General features: G+C 42.0%; 1 protein-coding gene across 6 annotated transcripts in view; it reads left to right on the forward strand.

Annotated features, from left to right (window-relative positions):
• LOC124181383 overlaps window positions 1–21,055 on the forward strand; it is a 106,790-nt gene that overhangs the window by 70,207 nt on the left and 15,528 nt on the right. For all 6 annotated transcript variants that reach the window (XM_046567904.1, XM_046567901.1, XM_046567902.1 and 3 more), the window contains 4 exons: window positions 4,214–4,612; window positions 15,957–16,081; window positions 16,174–16,381; window positions 20,388–20,502. In XM_046567904.1, coding sequence (XP_046423860.1) covers window positions 4,459–4,612; window positions 15,957–16,081; window positions 16,174–16,381; window positions 20,388–20,502 — 602 coding nt within the window. In that variant the 5' untranslated portion in view covers window positions 4,214–4,458. The remainder of the gene's footprint in view (window positions 1–4,213; window positions 4,613–15,956; window positions 16,082–16,173; window positions 16,382–20,387; window positions 20,503–21,055) is intronic.

Below are 21,055 nucleotides of genomic sequence, written 5' to 3' on the forward strand. Positions count from 1 at the left end.
TCAGGCTCGTGAAATACGTACATTTATACCGAGAGGTTTTCTTGAAAGGATCTACTCGAAGCGTGCGCGATTCAACTTGCTTGGTTTTAATTGGCTTACATCCATGCTCGCAAACTTTCACTGACAACAAAAAATTCCCTAGAATCGACCGGTTGACTAGTAACAAGTAACCATAACCTCTCGCCTGTTAAGAAGGGTCGGCTCACGAAACAGTCGCGATCCACATCGCATCGATTACTCTGCCTTCCATGTTAGTAACATTTTTACGAAGTTGGCTACGCATATAAGTTAGACGGTTAGCAGGTCGTTTAAACAAGATCAAAATCAAGTTTTTATTGACTGACATCCGTGTTTGCAGCCTGAAGCAAACGTTCACTGTCAAAAACGAATTTCCTAGAATCGACCGGTTGACAAGTGACAGTTAACCATAACCTCTCGCCTGTCGAGAAGGGTCGGTTTTCGGCGCAGCCGTGATCCACGTCGCATCGATCACTCTGCCTGCCATGTTGGTAACATTTTTACGAAGCTGGCAACGCGTATAAACTATACGACGAGCAGATTATTTCAAGAAAACCTCTCGGTATATACCGTCGGACAAGTCGGAGCCATTTCGGGAAACAGATGAGGACGAAAGAGCGATGGGCGCGACAAAACACGTAACGCTGCCCCCGTTGGGTGGTGACTCGCTCCACCTTCGCTTACAATCAGACGTGGAAATCATTCCCCGTTAACGAACCTACCTTCCAGTTCCTGGAGAGGCTCTCGCCCCTCGGCAAGTTACGTCACTTACTAGCCCCCAGCCTCGCACACGACTTATCGATTGTCGGCTGGGGATTTGCCGTCACGACTTTACACCCCGCACACCCTCCGTACTACTTTCGACTTCTCACTCTCCGTAACCACGTTTCTGGGCCCGGGTTGCCGATACTCGACGCCTCTTCGAATCGATCGCCTCGCGTGGCCGCTGCCGGTCGAATTATGCGGCTGCCAGTTCACGTGGACGGTGATGGTTCCTTTCGAAACTCCTGCGTAACGCCGTTGTACTGGAGGTGAAATAATATGTTGGAAGAATAAAAATCCACGAATTACAGGCCGCTTTTTCTCCGTATATTTTCTATTTTTTTCCTCAATTTAAATCGAATAAACAGTCATTGAAACGTGGTATGATGTGGGCATAAAAATTCTCAGTTCAATGGTAGCTTAATAGAAGAACGTAATTAGCGATTCTCGCACAAGAGCTTCGATTTGATCCAGGTTCTTGGTTTAATTTTTTTTATACTTGATTGGTTTTTAACAGGAAAAAAAAAATAAATAAAATAGGTAGTGAGTTAAAATATTACCAGATTGAAGTCGGTAATTTAATATAACGAAATATTGAAACTAAAATCATTGTTTCGAAAGTTTAAAACGACCTTAAGGGTAATTTCTAAAATCTGAATACAGTTCGCTTGTTGAACATAGATTACTCAATTGGAGACGATCTTAAATTTGCGAGATTACGATTTTTCCTAAAAATGAATCGTTACATTAACGTTACGAACTTCACGTCCAAAAAATTACTGAGTGAAGCCTGGCGATTAGTGAATTATTCGTCAGTATGGTAAACTAATGTACAAGATACTTGAATGCATTCGGGTTCAACGGGTAATTACTTACAAAACTCATATTATACATGCATTTTATTAACAACGCGCAAGCCGAGTGGAACTACACCAAACCCAACATTTCTTTGCAGCTTACTAAACTTATGCAACGAATATAATGCACGATTTTAAATCGTGTTCAGAGTAATTTTTTGGTTAACTGCGTTGCTTATTTGCCAAAATTCTCCTCTTCGCAAATCTGAACTCGACGGTTTGCCCAGCGAGAAGAGAGAAGAATTTTGTACGTTAAATTAGTTGCTTCCCCTCATCGCATTGAAGCTCATGTCAGGGCCTTCCACGTGTATGAATAATTTAGGATTCGACGAGCCGGTAAAAAGTTTGACGGTGATCTATGACTGCTTGTCGGGCAGGGCTGACGATGCTCGCCACTTTTGGGAACGCGGAATCGCTTTCAAAATGAACAGCGTGCAATTAGTCCTCCATTTTTCATGTAACGGAGACAAGGCAGAGGATTTTAACGAATTTTTGCTCCAGTCATAGAGCGTGCATCACAATGTGCCAAATAATAAATCGGCCCTTGAATTTTGCACAGTGCTCACCTGATTCTCGGGGACGAAGATCTTCATTTTTATTTTCATCGGTTTTTCCGCATGCAAACAGTAAGATTTCACGTGTTGAAAATCACACGGAGATTGTAGGTAGATATTTCGTAGAGTCTGATCGCCGTGAGACGGTTGGTAACTGCGGATAGAGTGATCTGTATGAGAAGAAGAAAAAACAGTCCGTGAAAATCGAAGCGAAGCTGCTTGTCACAATCGTAGGTATACGATCTTCGCTTGCTTCATCTGCTATTTCTTTGACGTGGAACATAACAGATATCGTAAATAATTCCTTCCAGCAATTTTCGCAAGTCGATAATTGTGTCGGAGTGTTTTTTCATCTTCTCTTCTTTTTGGTGCCGATCTTCATCCTTGACTCTGTTGTAATTTTGCAAGGGTATCTCGCTTAGTCAATGAGAATTGATCACCTCAGTACATAATGACACAATCCAAGCGTAAAACCAAGCTGGGTCTTGGAGTCCTTGAAAAAAAAAAAATCTTCCTCGAAGCTACGGCTGAAATTCGCTTTCGGCAAAACTTAAGTCGTCAATCACGAGACGTTCTCTTGTGAAACTTAGACGAAATCGATCGCTTCTCCGTAGTTGAGATCAAAGAAAGTATCAAAAAAGTTATTGCTGCCCGGTAACTCGGTACACATCACTCATTTTCACAATTCTCGTATCACTAATTCTATCTTTCTTCAATATCTCTGCACAAACACTATAAGGAGAAAGTAAGCAGACGACGAGGTCAGACGTTGTACCGATAATCGGTGGAACACTGCTGACAAAAAGTACCACGTCAGGCAAACCGGATGTAGCCGGGACTTGTTTTTACTTCTTTTTTCATTATTTGGATTACGCCCGTGGGGTCGAACTGAGAAGGTACAGGGAGGAAGGAAGCTTTTCGTTATACCAGGCCCACGCAATTCTTTCGCGTATTTTGCCCTGAGCAGAATTTTAGGATCCGTATTTTATTGAAGAATGCCCTGAGTGAAATTTTTCAAGAAGACTTGAGTAGGATTTGACGAGTCGAGTATCACCGAATGAAAACTTATCAGATGCCTCTCCGTCATCTTTACAACGCGAAATTAATTCTAACGAGGTCCTCGAAGGGTCAAGCCTTACATTGAATATCGTTTTATCATCCTCATTGAAGTCGCAAGGAATTTATACCCCTCTGGCAGAAGTATAAGGAATTATTAATATCCTCGCCGTTCCACAGTGAGGGGAATTTCAAAAAAGTTGGTCAAAATATCAAGGTCTCCGTGAACATTTGTGAAATTTTGCAGTCGGAAGTTTGCAAGGTCGCTCATTATGAATATGAAATTGGATTTTGTTTAAACAATTGGCGCCCAGAAATAGTGTACGAATATTATCGCAAACAGCTTTATCTACGTTAAAATAACCATAAAGGGTTTTTAAGATCGCAAATCAGGTAGATGCTGGTAGATCTCGGTAGAGGTTACATTTTTAGGTTACGGAACTGTTACTACTTATTTAAATTTGAAGGCGGAGCGATACGTAGCGCGAAACTTAGTGATATTTCTAAGTAGGGCGTGTCTAGTTTCGCAATTTCTCAAGTACTCGTGAATATCAATAGTCTACCCTTGGTTGCAACGAAATTATTTATAAATATATATTGTCGAATTCATGCATTAATAACCTCCAGGAATACCCTTCATTGCGTAAACCTGCGACGACACTTCGATGAATAATTTACGAACACCTGCAACACTTGCAACACTCACGTATTCCGAATATGACAATAAACAGGGTTCAAGCGGTGACACTAAATGATAATGCAGCGAACCGTCCTATCGACGTAAGATGTACCAAGGATCCCTCTAAAAAATTTCCAAGTCTCACACGTTATTCGAAGACCATCATTTTTCACGTATTTGCCAGCTTTTCTGAATTTCGCCCCACCGTGCGTTCCCTCGCATAAAAAGAACCCGATCCGAGCCTTTTCCGCAAATGAAACGAGCTTTTCTCCTTCCGAATGTTGCAGCTCCCGTGATGACGGCATGAGGTCTCCGCGCAGCTGGAAGCTCTCCTTCGAAGGGACGTCGGTCGCCCGCGGTTCAAGGTCATCGGTTTGCTTCAGGGACAGTCGAAGAGAGGCGCTCGAGAGGTCGGCCGAGGCAAGAGGCGCCCGGGGTGCCTAGGTGGCGATGCGATGAGCCCGACGACCGGCGGGCAACCCGTCACCCAAGTTGACCCCCGTTTTTCTAGGACGAGGACACCGCCGGGCCCATGTCAGCTCGGGCCATGGAACGCGAGCCGCGCAACGGGACCACCGGCAGTACCGAGAGCGAGGCGAACCTTACGAGCATCTACTTCTTCGTCGGCGATCGGTGCGAGGTCGCCTCCTTCGATCCGGACCGAGTCACGCACAAGGAGATCAAGGGTGAGTCGCCGCCGAGGGTTGACCAGGTATTCCCATCACGTCGCGTCATTTCTCTGCATACGGTGGAGAGTTCGTGACTGTCGCGCAGGTGCAGTAGGGTTGTTAATTTTTTAACCTCTGTTCTTCTTTCTTTTTGAGCTACTGCTAGAAAAATTTGTGACAATTATTGGGGAAAGAAATAATGGCGTAAAACCTGGAGGAGGTAGGAAAATGTTTACAGATCGTTACTGATTTTTGTAATATTTTTTTAGTTATTTTTATGTGTACCTCTTACGGAGTTATATTTATATAGATTTTACTTTGTTTTTTTTTTTTCTTTGTATCGTGGTTCAATTAATCGTTCACCGATCAACAGCAAACTGCGCTTAACAATTACGCAGCTGGCTGTTCTCGTCTTTTATCCGAAAGATTAATCGTCTCGGAGAAATTTGGATAACAGTTTTTGTTACCGAAATTGAAGTATCGCATCACCTTAACGTCCCTGTTTCGTTTTCGGTATTGATTTTTATATACAACGATTAATTGGACCATGATACGAAAAAACAAACCAACATATGTATATATATATAGAAGTCCGTAAGGTGTACACGTAAAGATAAATGAAAAATATTACAATAATTGGTAGTGACCTCTAAATATTTTTTTACCTCCTCCAGGTTTTACGAAAAATTTTTTTTCTTTATTTTTAACAAACTTTTCAAGTGGTACCTTGAAAAAATAAAAACAATGTTAAAAAATGTTCCACCCTAAGGTGCAGTTATGATCTGTAATGTCGGATCTGTTCGGTGCAGAGACTCTCCAGAGTCCTCCATTTGCATACAATTACCGAAATTATAGGTACTGTTCAGGGAAATGATCTTCAGCAATGTTTCGCAAGATTTACACAAACAGATCAAGAACACGAAGTTTCGTTTACTTGCGAAATTTGCCTTTCCGCTGTTTTTAACTGTGATTCACATTCTCTCGACGCAATTCGCATGCTTCGAAACTGTTTCTACTCAAGGAGTGCCGTTTTCCTTTCTTCAACTGTAACACGAATGACGACAAAACGCAGGTAGAATTTCCGCGATGTAGTCTATATTGATAGCTTCAATGTTCACCATGATCGGGAGTCGAGCTTTTATTGAAAATATGGGAAAGTTCTAACAGGCTAGTAAAATATAAGACCCTTGATCTCGCAATGATGTCCTCATACCCTATACTTTGACGTAACGTCATTATTTTATCGCGTTCGTTAATACCCTGATTTAATGGTGGGACTTGCGTCAACCTTTGATTACTTTTTTCATCTATCGAACTCATCTCGAAGAGCTTGATTACGTGGGTGTAAGATACCGGGAGAAAATAAATCCCCAAGCAGCCCGCAGTTATCTATCTACAGATTCATTATTTCGTCTCCGCATAAAAATGAACTCGATAAGCAATATCCTAGCCAGATTTAGTTATGAATTTTAAATCTATACGTGGTGAAAGTGAGGGTTCTACCATTTGCTTGCGGCAACTGTTGTTCATGGAAGTTCCATTTGGAAACGGAAATCGCCGACTTTGTGGTGAAGTTTCGCGGTGAGTCGTCAATCCATGCGTGTATACGACGACGAAATTCATCGTTAATTACACGCTACCCGTGAAACTGGTCCCATCAGAATAACACGTATTGATTCGAAACAGCGTTTTGGTAATCGAATGAAATTATACCGTCATGCCGCGCCTAAGTACAATGTTGAACATTATGTGCTTATGTGCCGTAGAGCCAAAAGGTCGATTAAATTCCTCCGTTTGTCCAACCCGGGACTTGATACTGCGGAGCGTAGCGTAAATTTTATTCACTTATTCACTTTGTTCCGCTTTACGAAGAGATTCAGTCAACGATTGGATATGACGCTAAAGCTAACCGTTGGCCACTTGAAGTTGCACGGTGCTGCCCGGAACCAAACATTGTTCATTTCGCTTCACTGGTAGCTCATGCCAAGTAAGGAACATCGTGAAATCATGTAGAAATAGTGTACAAGTAAGTGTTTGAACACGAGAACGAAAATTGCACTTTGGTATTTTTCGCAAAGAGATAGAGCTTTTAATGTCTGGCGAAGTTTCATTGGTCTTCCAGAACCAAAAGCACTTTGGAGATTATATGATCTCAATGAAAAAGACGACAAGAGTTGTTTTTGTTTGGTGTTTTTTTTTCAGAAAAAAAAACAAACCATTTTCGTTCGGCCGAGCTTTAATCAATGTTTATTACGTCGCGACGAATCGTCTATGGGTGTCGATATAATCGATCAGTCTCAGACCACTCGGGCCTCGTTACTCGTTAATCGGTTTGCTCATTTCTCGTTCCCTAATGGAAGTGCCACACCTTCAGCCGGCACCATGGACGATGTTTCTAACTATTCCCATCGGGGTTAAGGACACTTGATCTCCTCGTCTCATTGCAGCTAAGTCCCGACGAAAAGTATCACACAATTAGCATCGTAATTTCAACATGGAACAACATCACTTCGGTCTAATGAACATTTTTCGGAATTCACTCGTGTTTTAAAGTATATAAATTCGAGGGTGAATTCAATACAGTGTCATTTAGAGAAAGGTAGCCGCTTTGTAAGTTGAAAGGTTCACCATTCCGTGCGTCATACATATAATTACCGCATAATTGAAACTGTCGGCAAAGAAGTTAAATCACATTTGGCTGGCTGATTACGGCATCAGTGGTGGTGAGAAGACGAAAAAAAAAGGGAGGATCGTGTAGAGAGTCGAGAATTCGGCGGAATTCGAACGTGGCTTCAGGTGGTAAAGGGATTAAAATCTACGTGCCAACTTGAAACAGCCATAGACATATATCGCCGATAACAATCCCCTTCCGACAAGTGAATTTTTCTGAATCTTTTTTTTTCCACCTTCTGTATACCCAAGAAGCAATTCCGCGTTGGTTTCAGGGTGGCAAAATTGTTTTATTTTCTTTTTTGTATCAAATTACTTAAATAAATTACGAAGAAACAGGGCTGCAGGTAAGGGGTGAGTTCAGATTACACGGTTGACGTGGTACTCCAGATTTATATTCGTTGTCACATCGAAAGTATTCGCGCAAAGTTTCAAGCGAATCAATCCAATGTTTATGTCAATTCTGACACACTGCGAGGCGTAAAGATAGTTTTTAGGGTTCGCTGTCTTAAATCGAACATGTTGAATCACGTTCGAGTCTTATTACGTCGTTTTCTGTCCGTTTGAAAATTTGCAAGCCTGAAGTACCTTTTTTTTTTTTAAAAAAAAAAAAAAAAGCTACGTTACGTTAACGTTACGAAGTTCAGCCTCGCAAAATCATACCCTACGTCACTTGATCCGGCAATAAGCTCGCGCGGGCGTAATGCCAGCACGATACGTGCAGTCGAGCTTGATTAGATGCCTGGAGCAGGTGAACCAGATCCCGGTGCCGTGGATCCTGTTTGCTCTAATAGCCAGGTGGCAAACTTCGGTTCGTTGACCACTCAGAACATTCGTGCACAGATACATATTCGGTGTTACTATCATTCCAAATGCGGGCTGAAGAACTTTGCAAGCTTTAATGGACTTTCGATTTGACACGGTTGCCAACCTCCGAACCTTATGAAAATTCCTAGCAGGTACACGGTAAAAATCTCGAAATGGATCCCATAAATTTCATCCTCGCTTGACGTGGACAAGTTTATCGGTAATATAGGTATTTTTTTTATTTTTTTTTTATGTACCCTATTTTTTTTATTTACCCTATTTAATTTAGGGTGGAATCTGAAAAAATTAGGGATTTTATTTTGAATTATCTGGAGGCGATTTCGAGGGCGAGCTGGTTTAAATTCAAAAACGACCTTTTTCAGGAGCACCCTAATTATATATACATGTGTGTGTGTAATACTGTGTATGGCACATTGACACGCAGGTCACGGTGATTAATTTTTCAGCGTACTGAACTCATACGCTGGGTTCGCTGAAGACACGGCTGTATTATCCGTGAATCTTGTTCCTCGTAGACAACGCGGCACATGCTTATTGTACGTGAACCACGTGTGTCGGTATAACAGAGAAGACGTTTAGCCGCAGCAAATCGAGACGAAGAACGTCGCGATTCAAGACTCGTTATCCCATTGAAGGCAATCATATTTTTTGTTCTTTTCCACTCGGATGCGAGCTGATTCTTCATTTCTACCTCGCTGCTTCGTACCCCTTGAACGCCACTCCGTTCCATTTTAAACAAACTTCCTTCCGGTAGAAGAGACTGATCGGTAGTCCGATTCTTTGAATTCATTGCACCTTCACCTCGTATTTCATCCCGCGATTTTGAGTTTACTCGATTACTCTTTGCCCTCCTCTGTTTGCCTTCCGTTCGGTAGGCAACATCGTGAATATTGTTTCTAACCCGCTGTAATTTTCATCCGATTATTTCGCGCGGCGTACGAATCGCAGGAAAGATATTGCAATTGTTTCCTTCCAATGGCACAATAAGCCCGGTATATTCACGTGCCTGGCTTCTCCCCCCGCCTCTCGCGTCTTCCTCGAAGTAATCGTACCCCACGTTTCAATAATTAGCCAAATTCAGTCGTCGATATCGATTCCCGCATCAATCAGGCCCTCGTAGTTTCGATCGAGATGCGTACTTGCTTCGGCCTCGTGATGCAATTAATTAAAGGCTGAAATTGAGAAGTCGCCCGCCGCTTCATCATCGCCATTTACAGCGAAAGGAAGTACCACCCGGAGGTTCTGCCCGCTGCCTTTCATCATCGCGACTCATTGGCCGAAGGAATTCAATAATGAACGAAACAGGAAAGTGCAAAGAAAGAAAGAAAAAAAAACGAACGTGAAATGGGGAGACGGAAAGGGATTACGCATCTGACAGAATTCATGAAAGCATAAAGATGACTTTGTAAATATTTTCGACGCCCGGACAAAAGTTGACATCACTTACTTTTTATTTTCACGCAAAATAATAATAATAAAAAAAAAAAAAACGTAACACATACGAGAGAAATTAATAACCTGTATATGACGGACATAATTTTTCTCTTTGCTTAGATAAGAAATGAGTGAGTGCGTGCATGACTGTGGAAGCGTTCGAGAAAAACATGTCGTAATTTATCAGTTATTCACGGCTTTACTCGCTACAGGTATTAATCTGCCGGCAAAAATGTCAAGGAACAACATGGAGGATAATAACCAGCGCGCACAGGTGCAGAGCTAGTAGAGCTGTAGCCCTGATTAATTTCAAGACAGCAAAAATAAAAGTAACATCCGAAATTGAGTTTAAATGGTCGCACGAATGTGAGGACGCCGAAAAACCGCAGAATCTAATAAAAGTTTCATTATACCGAGGACCTGCCCGAAATGAAAAAAACTCTCTTCACGTTTTACTCGGCGACCCAGCGTCGCGACCTAGGACTGCGAATTCAACCAAGGGGGGGAGCCCTCGAGTGTGACTTAATTCAGAGGGATGTGCGGAGCTTGCGAAAGATTTAACGAAATACGAAACACTCGGGTTTTCTACTATGCACAACATATTCATACTGAAAAAACCGTCCGCTCGTTATCTCTTTACCGCTGGAAGGGAGACATTGACAGACACGGACTTCATGGACCCAAAGAAGTCGATCGATTACCTACAAATCGATCGTGTTGATTCGTTTTCTGTTGATGGAGAGACCGAAATTCATTCTTGTCGAGCTGCATTCGTAACACGGATCTCCAGATTTGACACGATGTTGGCAAGATCTGTATTTTTGTACAAAATTTGTGACGCACAAGCAATCGATTACTTATCGCCAACGGGGTTTACAGTTTGATTTTGATTAACGTTATACATTTGTACATTCGAAATATATCGATATTATTTATAGACAATTTTTCAATAAAACCAAAAGTAGCTTGAAGTTCAACGTTTTGTTTACTTCCAATGGAGGCTCGATTTATTTCCATCACCATTTTTGCCCGAATATAAAGGATCGCTGAGCGAATCAATCCAGATACTATCATTTACTAAGATATCAGTTTTCAACCTGCAAAATGAAAAAGTGTCCATACAGCAGCGCAAACGCTGGGATGAAATGAATAATTTTCAATAAAAGAAGTCAATTTTTGATGCGACGTAAATGAGTGAAATATTTTACAGACGTACAGATACGCTGGAAGTTCGAGGCAACGAGCTACTGACTCAATCATAACCTTCGAACGTCTTTAATTTCATTCCATTCAAGGCTTCGCCCATCGATAACGCCCTAATTTTCCCATGCATGGAAACTCCACACCCAGCTTACATCAAGTATGGATTACCGCATACGGACCATACCGAAGTCGTCGGCGGTGATGAGCACTAAGCAGGAACGAGCTCGCGACCGGCGGTACTCTGTGTCTCGGATTTTTCAAGCAACAAATTGCTTCCGAATGACGACGTTGCCGTCGGCTTGCTTCCTACGCGCCCATCTCGCAGCTTGCGCGCATTGTTTCATCCGAGGGAGCGTCGCGACGTCGTCGTCGCCGTTTTGTTTCGCCCAGTCGGTCTCGTGTCGTAAAATATTCACAATTCGAGTGTATTAAGATTAATGGACTCCATCTCTCGGACGGGCGGTGCCATTACGATGATTGCGTCCGCGAGAAAATTGGATGAAATGAAAATTTGACGCGTATTCGAGTCAAGTCGATAACACAGCCTGCGATGGTTTTCCCCTGACAAAACTGAGTAGTAATTTTTGTAGGAATTAGGTACGAATCTGTGAAGAAAGTATTTAATCGTACCATCGCGTACTTTTTTTTGGCAATTTTTCATGTTTTCTTAACACTATTAGAATTAACTTCCAATTTCTGTGTTAAATATATGTATCGATGGTAGTGTTGATATTTAAATATTCATCTACCTCAACTAGTTGTTGTTTATGAGGATTTTAATTATATTTTGAACTACGTAAGCACAAGAGAAAAAGATTGAACGGGAATTTTGAAGAGAGTAGAAAAAGATATCGCGAGTCTTTTTGATTCATCTAGTCTCTTTACGTCTTGTTTAAAACTAATGCTGTTTGTTTTATAACTATTTTGTAACGTGATATTCTGCTTTTTCATAAAAATTGTTAAAAAATCTGTAAATATGCATACCTTGCATCAGCATAAATCTCGGTGGTCTACATACCTAAAAAAAGCATTACTATTTTGAGGCGAAACTAGAAAATTACATATCGCAGACCCGTGTATTTCATTTCTCATCCGACGTGGGTGAATCCTATAATCGCAATTCTTGTAATATTATTCGTGCGAATTTCATCCCCGTCGGCAAGACATTCTCCCCGCACGTAAAGAGAGACGAATGTTTGCAGCAGCTTAGAAGCTCGGGGTTTGTAAAAGTGGGATGAAACACTTTCGGAACAAGATTACGCCAGTCGCCGAGTCGGAATCGATTATCCAACTATCAGACTCAAATTAAACTTATTTCAACGCTCGATCCAGATTCTCGAAAGCTCTTAAACCCCTAATTCCTAGATGAACAGACTGCACAGCTTTACTTCTTTCTTCACTGACTCCGATGAACGAGGAACGGAATTGCCAGGAGCATTGAAACGTCTTATTCCTGACCAACTATCCGTGAACGATCGCGAGGTCGATCACGAAGACATGATTTCCGCATTACACGCCTCGTCAACCGTCTTCCCAATGAATTTCTCAAAGCGTAAGCGAATAGTCGGATCTCGAACCATCAAGGCGCTACAAATCCGCTTCTTCTCATGACAATGAGAATGACAATGGCCGATCAGATGCACCGCGAAAATCGGCAGCTGCACGTAAAGCTCGCGAAACCGATCGATCTGCAGGAGGTGAGAGACGCTTGACGCGACGAAGTGGCGTTGAGTTGGCGTCGCTACAGGGATGTAGGGATGATACAGCTTCACGGATGCTTTACGATTGCTCTGCAATTCAACCGGTCGGTGAACCTTTGACAAGGAAGGGTATCCCAGGTCGAACTCTCCGATCCCGTTTCTTTTGCAACACATTATAGTAGACGAAAAACTACGCCACACGCATTTTTTTTTTTTTTATCTGCTATCGAACAGTCTTAGGGGGTGAAACTACCCTCCAAAATAACGCATGTCATGGGGTGATTTGGCAGTTTTTTTTCTTTCCCTTTTTAATTGAGAAAATTACATTTATCATTTCTCGTTATGAGAAAACGTTTACAGTTGGATTGGTTGAAATATATTATGTTCTTTTGGGCTCAACTGCCAAATCGCCCCTCGACACGCCTTTTTTTGGAGAGCGGTTTCACCCCTTTAAAGTGATTAATGGCAGGAAAAAAAAGAATACGCGTAGTTTAGTTTTTAGTCTACTGTAACATATGAAAAAAGGAAAAAAATTCGGAGGCATCGACCTGGGATACCTTTCTTGTCAGTTCGTCGCTGTAGCATCCCGCCTTTCCACCCTCCTCGTATAATCTATTATACGCACGAATTTCCGCCACCTCTTCGTCCGCAAAAAAAGGATTTGGCGAACAATAAGAGTCAAATAATTGTTGACGAATAAGGAAAGTAAAGCTTCCGAAATACCGCGGACGAAGAATAATCGAGCTGTTTCTCATACGTCGTTACTTATCCTAACGTAATTACCTCGTCGCAGCTGTTGCAATTACTTTGGTTAAAAATGATTAGCCTGACACGTGAACGAGCTCTGGGAATGCTCGGGGATCGATGATTGGGTAATAATCCCGGGATGCCCTGCGGAGCTTTCAGCATCGGTGGTGGCGTTTTCAATGATTTACCGCCGGCGTGCTCCGACGCGTACGAACCAACATCTCATTTCCTCGATGCTGAAGGCGAGGTAACCGCAACCTGCCGCGGTAGCCGCGACGACGTGCTGACACAAAGGAGAACTGACTAGACTAGAATCTGATCAGACCCGAGTGGAATGATAATTAAGCCCACCTACGTAAGATTATTTATCGCCTGTTTAGCCGGGGTGATTCATCACCCGGAGAATTATAGATTAGACTGTCTGGATCGGATTATCGTCGTCTTACTTTTCCCTATTCACGCGATCTTCTAATTAGCGGGAAATACTTGGTTGCGAATTTCACGTTCGAGACGCGTTGTAAAATCGTCCCAGTGAGGAGCTTTCGACTTTAAGGGAGGTATACAGCTTGGACTGTTTAAAATCATCCCTATTTTTAAGATTTTGTTTTCTTTTTTTTTTCGTTTCAAAGAAAATGAAAACACTTCAGGCAATTCGAGCTTGAGGGCTTTATTATTTATAATTTTAAGAAAATTTCAGAATTTGGTCATCGAAATTAACAACAAAATGGCGGCATGACGCATAGAAGTAGCGAACGACCACGTTTTCAATCCGGTGGCGCAGATTCCTCGGTCAGTTTTCATCCGATCGACTTGAAATTTTTACACAGTGTGAAAAACTTGCTTATCAATTCGAGCTTATGGCTAGATTTTTGAATTTCAATCGCAGAATATTTTTTGTGAAAGCTTTTTTAAGTATTTTTTGCTCGAAAAATTAAATTTTTTTTTCATAATCGTGTAAATTTGGATTTTTTTTTAACATTTCGGCTCCGTGTTTGCACCTGAAAGTGTTTTAATTTCAAAAAAAAATTTCTAACCGTTACAAGTTGGACAGTGATGTCAGGAGATCCACCACCGTAAGATTTTGTTATTAATTTCAATGAAAGTGTTCTTCAAATTATAAACAATAAGGCCCACATATTGAAATCACTCCAAATGTTTTCATTTTCTTAAAAAAAAAAAAAAAAAACTATTCAAATACATATAATTCTAGACAACCCCTCCTCAAAGCCATGCTTCGAAAAATGAGCTTCGATTTCGTCAACATCTTACAGCGATTCTTCAAGTTGTTTCTCTCGTGATCGGAAATTTTCTGTGGAATCAGCTGATCGGACCCCAGAAATGATGCCGCGTTGCAAATTATTTGTTCGTCTCGTACGTCTGCGATGTTTACGATTCCTAATCTACGTCGGAGCGTTCAATTAGCGAGATTATCGCGGTTCTCGCAGATATATGCGGAGGTTCCCTTCGGCAGTGACACGTGCGTCATTTCAGTTGAATTAGTGATCGGTACATAAGGCTCAATAGAATTTCAAGCAGTCGAAAGGCAAGCGTCGAAATACTTTCGCGGAATACTAAATCTTATCGAACAATGACACCCACGACGCGTGGACACTCTGCATTAAAATTTACGTGCAGGTAATAATCGGTATGTGCATATTACTGCGTATAACAGACCGGACGTTTCGAAGATAATCGTGACTCCGGTACAAACTCGTACGAGTTTTCATTTCGCGACGCCTTTTCTCCGAGAAAATTTTTTACAACCAGAGATTAAAGAACAAAACGGTAATTCGAATTCCAACGAGCCAGTGAATCTGTTTTTCCGGAATGTATGATGAAATACTTGAAATGAGTCCAGCGTTAGGATTTTTGGAAAGATGAATTCCTGGCAAAACTTCCTCGCAACAAATTGCATGATTCGTTTGGCAGTCGTTGAACTCATTCTTCTCACAGCAGCCGTGAGGCGAATGAGGATCATGCAAAACGCGATTTCACGATCGTCGGGGTTTCATGAAATAAATAGAAGTCGCTGAAATGCGAAATAAATCTTATCGCACTTACACCGCTGCAGTTGCGTTGATGAATTTAAAAGTTTTCAAGCTCTGCGGCGGTGGCGGTGACTCGATAATTTTTGTAATGGCGCAAGAGCTGTTATTCATCTTGTTTCGCGTATTCGTAAGCTCCTAAAACTTTTTTCCCGTTATTAGCCGAGCCCTTCAGTGGAGAAAACAGACGGCGTGAGTCGACAGACCCGCAAATTGGATTGAAAACACGTTATATTTTCCGCTCCGCAACTCGGCACACAAATCCCGTGACAAAGAGCCGGAGAATTTTTCTTGTTTTTTTTTTTTTTCCATCTGGGAGGTTTGAAAATATTCGTTGCTTTTCCTTTCATCATAAATTTCACCCACCTGGCATTAAGGACCGAAAATATCCCGTCAGGTGTTTTTTCAGAATCATATATTTGTGAACTCACGGTTCGATTCAAAAATAAATCATCCTACGGGGACGCAAGTTTTTGATATAGAGCAAAACCGGGTTCCGATCCATTTCGTAACTCGACTGCCGATTTTGCATGGAAATGACACGACGATATCGCCACCCTTTGAAGTACGTACAGTACATCTCACTCGTTACCGAATGGCAGCTAATTTCGCCCCCGGAGCTGCGGGCAAAGCGCTCGGGGCACGTTTGGCTCTCATTGACCTCGTTTAAAATCGCAAATCGAATGATTTCCCTGAAAATAATATTAAACTGATTGTCGATATCGGTGTTTGCAGAACTCTTTCGAAGCGCGGCAGAGGCTGGACCTCTGGACATCGTGAAGCTTCGCCAGGGAGAGAAGCTCTTGAACATTTCGCCCCACCTCCCATCGAACACGCCGGAGACTCCGTATTCGCTGCAGGTAACTTGCCCAAGGATTATTGATCAATTTTCTCGAGTGCCAACCAAGGCCTTCCTCCCTAATTCCCCTCGCGTGTTTCGGTTATGAACAAGGTGGTCGGGGCTCATCCTGGGAGCACCGGAATGCTGGACGCCGACTTGCTCCGCGCCCTCGAGCGCCGGGTTTCCGCCCTGGAACGCGAGCTCAGGGAACACCAGGAGATCGCCGTTTCGGCGCCGCTTCTGCCGCTCAGGGAGCTCAAAAGGCAGGTCGACGCCTTCAGGAAAAAGCTCGAGACTACCGAGCACCTCAGCTGGCTGGGTGAGCTTGCGCTCCTATTTCTACGCTCACGCGATTATCGCATCTTGAGAAATTGCACGCGTCGAGGATTTTGAGAGAAAACGTTTTCGTTTTAAAGGAGATCGTGAGGACCGTAGTCTTCGAAACGGCGACTACGAAGCTGAACTAATTTAGAGAACGACGGTGTATAAACGATCTGTTTCGATGAACGGAAGCTCGAACAAGTTTAAATTAATCATATTCCTTGTTTAGAATTATTTATCTACTTGCGAGCAAACCTGCCCGAACGTATTTTAGTCCCGGTTTGTCGTAGAGGGTTGTACTCTCCGACCGGTAACGAGACAACTTTGGAAAGTTTCGACCCTCAACGATCGCCTGTAAATCAACGAAAATACGTATCGAATTCCTAAACCTACGTACCGAGAGAAAGTGGTGAAAGCTAGCGGGGTAAGCGATTATCTACACATGAGCGAGCTTTTTCGTCTTCTCGTGCAGGCAGCCACTCTAAACTTCAGCCGTCAAACGCGGCTTTTGGATCAGGTTACGTAGCGGATCTCATATAATTGATGCAGTGGATTAAGGGATTATACGCAGTTAGGAGGCCGAAAAAAGTGATTTTTCAAGGATTTTTCATCAACAACTATTTCGATTTATTGGTACAAAAATTTATACACATACTGGGATAAAGTTGAACTTCGTTCGATGACATTTTTTATTTGTAAAAATAATGATTTTTCAAGCTGCTATAGCCGATCCCCTGGAGCAATTCTAAAAAATGTCGTCTTGCAGTGAGCAAGATGTCTCTGGGGTGGATCGTCGGAAATAAGAAAACAAAAAAGATTTATTTGATATAAGATATTTTCGGTCTTTAAACAAAGGAATAAGCAAACTATTAATTTTGAAAAAAACGGCGGGTTCTCAGCAAAAAAAAAAAAAAAAACATTCAATTTGACATAAAATGTTCTGTGTGTATACTTGAAGAATGTACGTGCATTACGAAAATGAAATAGAAAAAAATCGATTTAAAAAAAACCCTAATCGCGTATAACCTCTTGAAAAGGTTTGGCACTTTTATTATCAATTGCTACGAGTCATCGTAACGACACAACCTCAATTCGCCATCGACGATGCGAAAGATTTCACTCGGCTGGTGCTCCGTCTCAATTAAGTTGGCTCCCCTGATCTCGCTGACCAATCAATCGCTTCAATTATCTCGCGCATGCGCAGTCGGTCACTCAGCCTTTAGCCAACTTTCACCATTTCCTCTCGGTACAATCGCGCCCGTCGCGATATTCCGCAGATTCATCCCCAGAGTACAGTATTACACGCTGCAGGTGAGCGGATAGATATAATGCACAAATCTCCCATTGTGCGAGTACGGATACTCGAGCAGCCAGACGAGCCCTGAAATTGGTTAGTCTGTAGCATCGAGCGCTGCTCTACGGCCATTGTGCGATGTATGACAATAAAACTGGTCCACAGCTGTTATCTATCAAATCGTTTCGATCATTGCACACTGGCAGAGCCATTAATTTTTCCCATTCGTCAACCCGATACGTAGTTAAATAGAAAAGCGTTAGGGTCATGAGAAATTGAGCCTCGCTCAATCGTAGGTACACTATTCAATTTCCAATTACACGCATCACGACCGTTAATTACATCTGTTGTTTGCGGGATACAAGTTTATCTGCATACATATTTTATGCCTCACTGCACGTTTTCAGAAAGGTAACCAACTGTTAGAATTGCCTCGAGGTAACTCAATCGCGTCTTAGTTTAAACCGATAAGAGGAAGATATGCGTGTCTCCTCGTGAAAACGTTTCCTCTCTTCGAGCATCAATTTATCCCCGGGGTGGTTCGCGTTCTTGGTTCGCTGAGCGGAAGCTTGTCATCTTTTTGAAATAGCAATAAATCGCAATCGAGTCGTATGGAAATTACGCGTCGTTTACAGCGTACTGCTTGGCGGATACCGATCGAGTTGAAAAACGAAAGAAAACAGAAAAAAAATTGAGAAAAAAAAAGTAACGGAAAAAGACAACAAAATTTTTTCACGACGGGTGGAAAATCGCCAGAGAAATATTTCCACCGCATGGCGCGATGCGACGTGTTTACCAAATTCGGTCGAGATTGGTAACTACATAGGTATATTCGAACACGTGAAAGTACCAGAGGTGGATGAAAATTCCCGCAGGGCTTGTCCTCCTTCCGATAGATATGGAAATACCCCCTTGAATCGCGAAAAAACCCCTTAAAACGAAGGGTGGGCGAGTTGGGCGAGCATTTCACCCCTCGGAGTTGTTTTTCAGCGAAAACAATATCCATGTCGAAACCTTGTCCCTATTTTGCGTGAAGTTATTACTTTGTAAAATGGGCTACGATATTTTCGATTTTCACAGATTGACGATTCTTTGAGCGAAAAAATTCTTAATCAACAGGTGCCTCGTTGACGGTTTGAATTATGCATGCATACGAAGCTCCTTTCGCCAACTCTAGTGTTTATGCAAATTTATTAAAAATTACGCAAATTGTCGAAGAAAACAAGGAATACTTCGTTTGCATCGATCTTCCACAAATTTTACTTTTTAACACTCGGCGTCATCTGTGGGGATGAAAACACGCTTACAATAAAAATGTTTTCACCGACGCGACGTGGACGACTCGTGAGAATCGAATCCGCGGGTTCCCTCGTCGTGTTGACGAAATCCTTCAGGGATTCCGCGAGAGAACCTGACGGATATACGATAGTGAGTAAATAACAACAACGATCGTAAATATACGAGGTTGATGCGCTCTACCGGTGAATAAATATTTGTCCACGTACGTCGCGCGGTTGAAACCGTCACGCAACATTTTTTTCCCCGCTCATCCGTCGGTGCCAAATCCGGGACGGATTGAGACTCTGTATCGTCGCGAAGCTCTGCCAAGATAAGCGCGAATAAAGTAAGAAAAAGTAACGACGAAAGTACGGTAAACGAGACCAAGCAGGAGAATTAATTTAATTTCCACTTTTAATCCTCCAAGGATTTTCTCTCCTTTGCCGCGGAGGAAATTATTTTTTTGTTTACGCTCGGGGCGATGCGAATTTCATTTTGACCATGACGCGCGGGATTCGGAAGCGACGTTACGGAATTTTCTAAAAAAGTGGAAACACCAGATGAAATTTAAAAAAAAAAGCGCACACGAGGTGGTAAGATGTTCGAAAAACGCTGAGCTTACATTCCTCGAAATGTTTGGGGTGATATTTCGTTCGAGAAAGCGCGTGAACTCGAGACTTTTTGGAGAGCTTGAAGACTCAATGTCTATTTTCGTAACGACGGCCTATCAAAACCCGTCAGTTTAACGACGTCGCACGTCAAAAGATTGCCTCAGGTTAGGATCCGTCCCCTTGAACGCGTGGGTCGCCATATTTATCATATCGAAGATAGCGAGGTTATCGTAACGATTCATGCCGAGGCAAACCGTTATTTCGCTATTTTGATAATGAAACGAAACACAATCATATTTAGAAATCTTAGTTCCTTAAAAATCGTTGTAAATTTAAGAAAATAGTGATTTTATCCCCAATCCTTCGCGACGATAACTACGTTACCAACTTCAACTTACGTACATATTTCACTAGTCTTATATTATACAGCGTATTGCGTCCTAAATGCGGGAGAATTCTCTCAAATGTTAGTTTCGCAAGAAGATAGCGAGGGGAATTTTTGTACTACAATGTAATACTGAATCGCACAATAAAATTACGCTACATGTGCCGTGCATAAGAATTGCATATCCAAGCTGTAGCTTGCAAATTTAACCCCTGCGAATTTACATGTAAAAGATATTCTCCTCGCGTCGGCTCGTTGCCGGTACCTTCGCTTTTATTTTATTATTATTCTCTGCCGCATTCGTCCGAATGATTTCCACCCACACTTAGTAGTAGTATAATTCAAAGTTCTGTGAATTTAACTATCTGTGTTAAACTCGCTGATGAACAAAGCTTAAGCTTGACCTTTATTTATATTTCTTGTCGATTTTCCGCAGGGTTCTATAAGCAGCTTCCAGAACCAATTTCGACCGAGGCGTGTCGAAGACTTCAGTACCGGCGGAAAAGCGATACGGTCAAACGAACAGTCCGTGAAAAATTCCTCAACATCTGGTGAGTTCGATCGATCGAGTACGTGATCAAATTATTTTACCCTCCAATTTTTCAAACCTTCGTAATCTTATTTCCGCACGCACTGCGCAAATATAAGGTAAAACTATATAACAGTCACGCGTTGGGGTTGAAAGAAAAACCGGAAACGGAATGATTTCATCATTGCCGAAGAGTTTGCTTATTCGACTCGGTATTACTGAAAATCATAACGATGCTGGGAGGCGCAACATTTTTCAGAAAAATTTTAGACCCTCTTGAAAGAAACTAAATTATTTGCCTGTAGTTTTTACACTTGTATAATATCCCAGGGATTTTTCTCCGCATTATCATATCTCAAGGTACAAACTTTTTCACAAATATTCTTCTGCAGATTTATGAGCGGAAATATTTTACCCCGATTTAATTATACTGAAATACTTACTCGGCGTTATTATTTTTATGCGATGAAATCTCCTCGATAATATCTCCGGGACAGAATTCTCCCGGATAAAATTTCCCCAGATAGATAAATGAATAATTTTACGAACGTTAATAAACGTACAATAATATTGGG

Source organism: Neodiprion fabricii, chromosome 4 (genome assembly GCF_021155785.1).
Source record: "Neodiprion fabricii isolate iyNeoFabr1 chromosome 4, iyNeoFabr1.1, whole genome shotgun sequence".
NCBI lineage: Eukaryota > Metazoa > Arthropoda > Insecta > Hymenoptera > Diprionidae > Neodiprion > Neodiprion fabricii.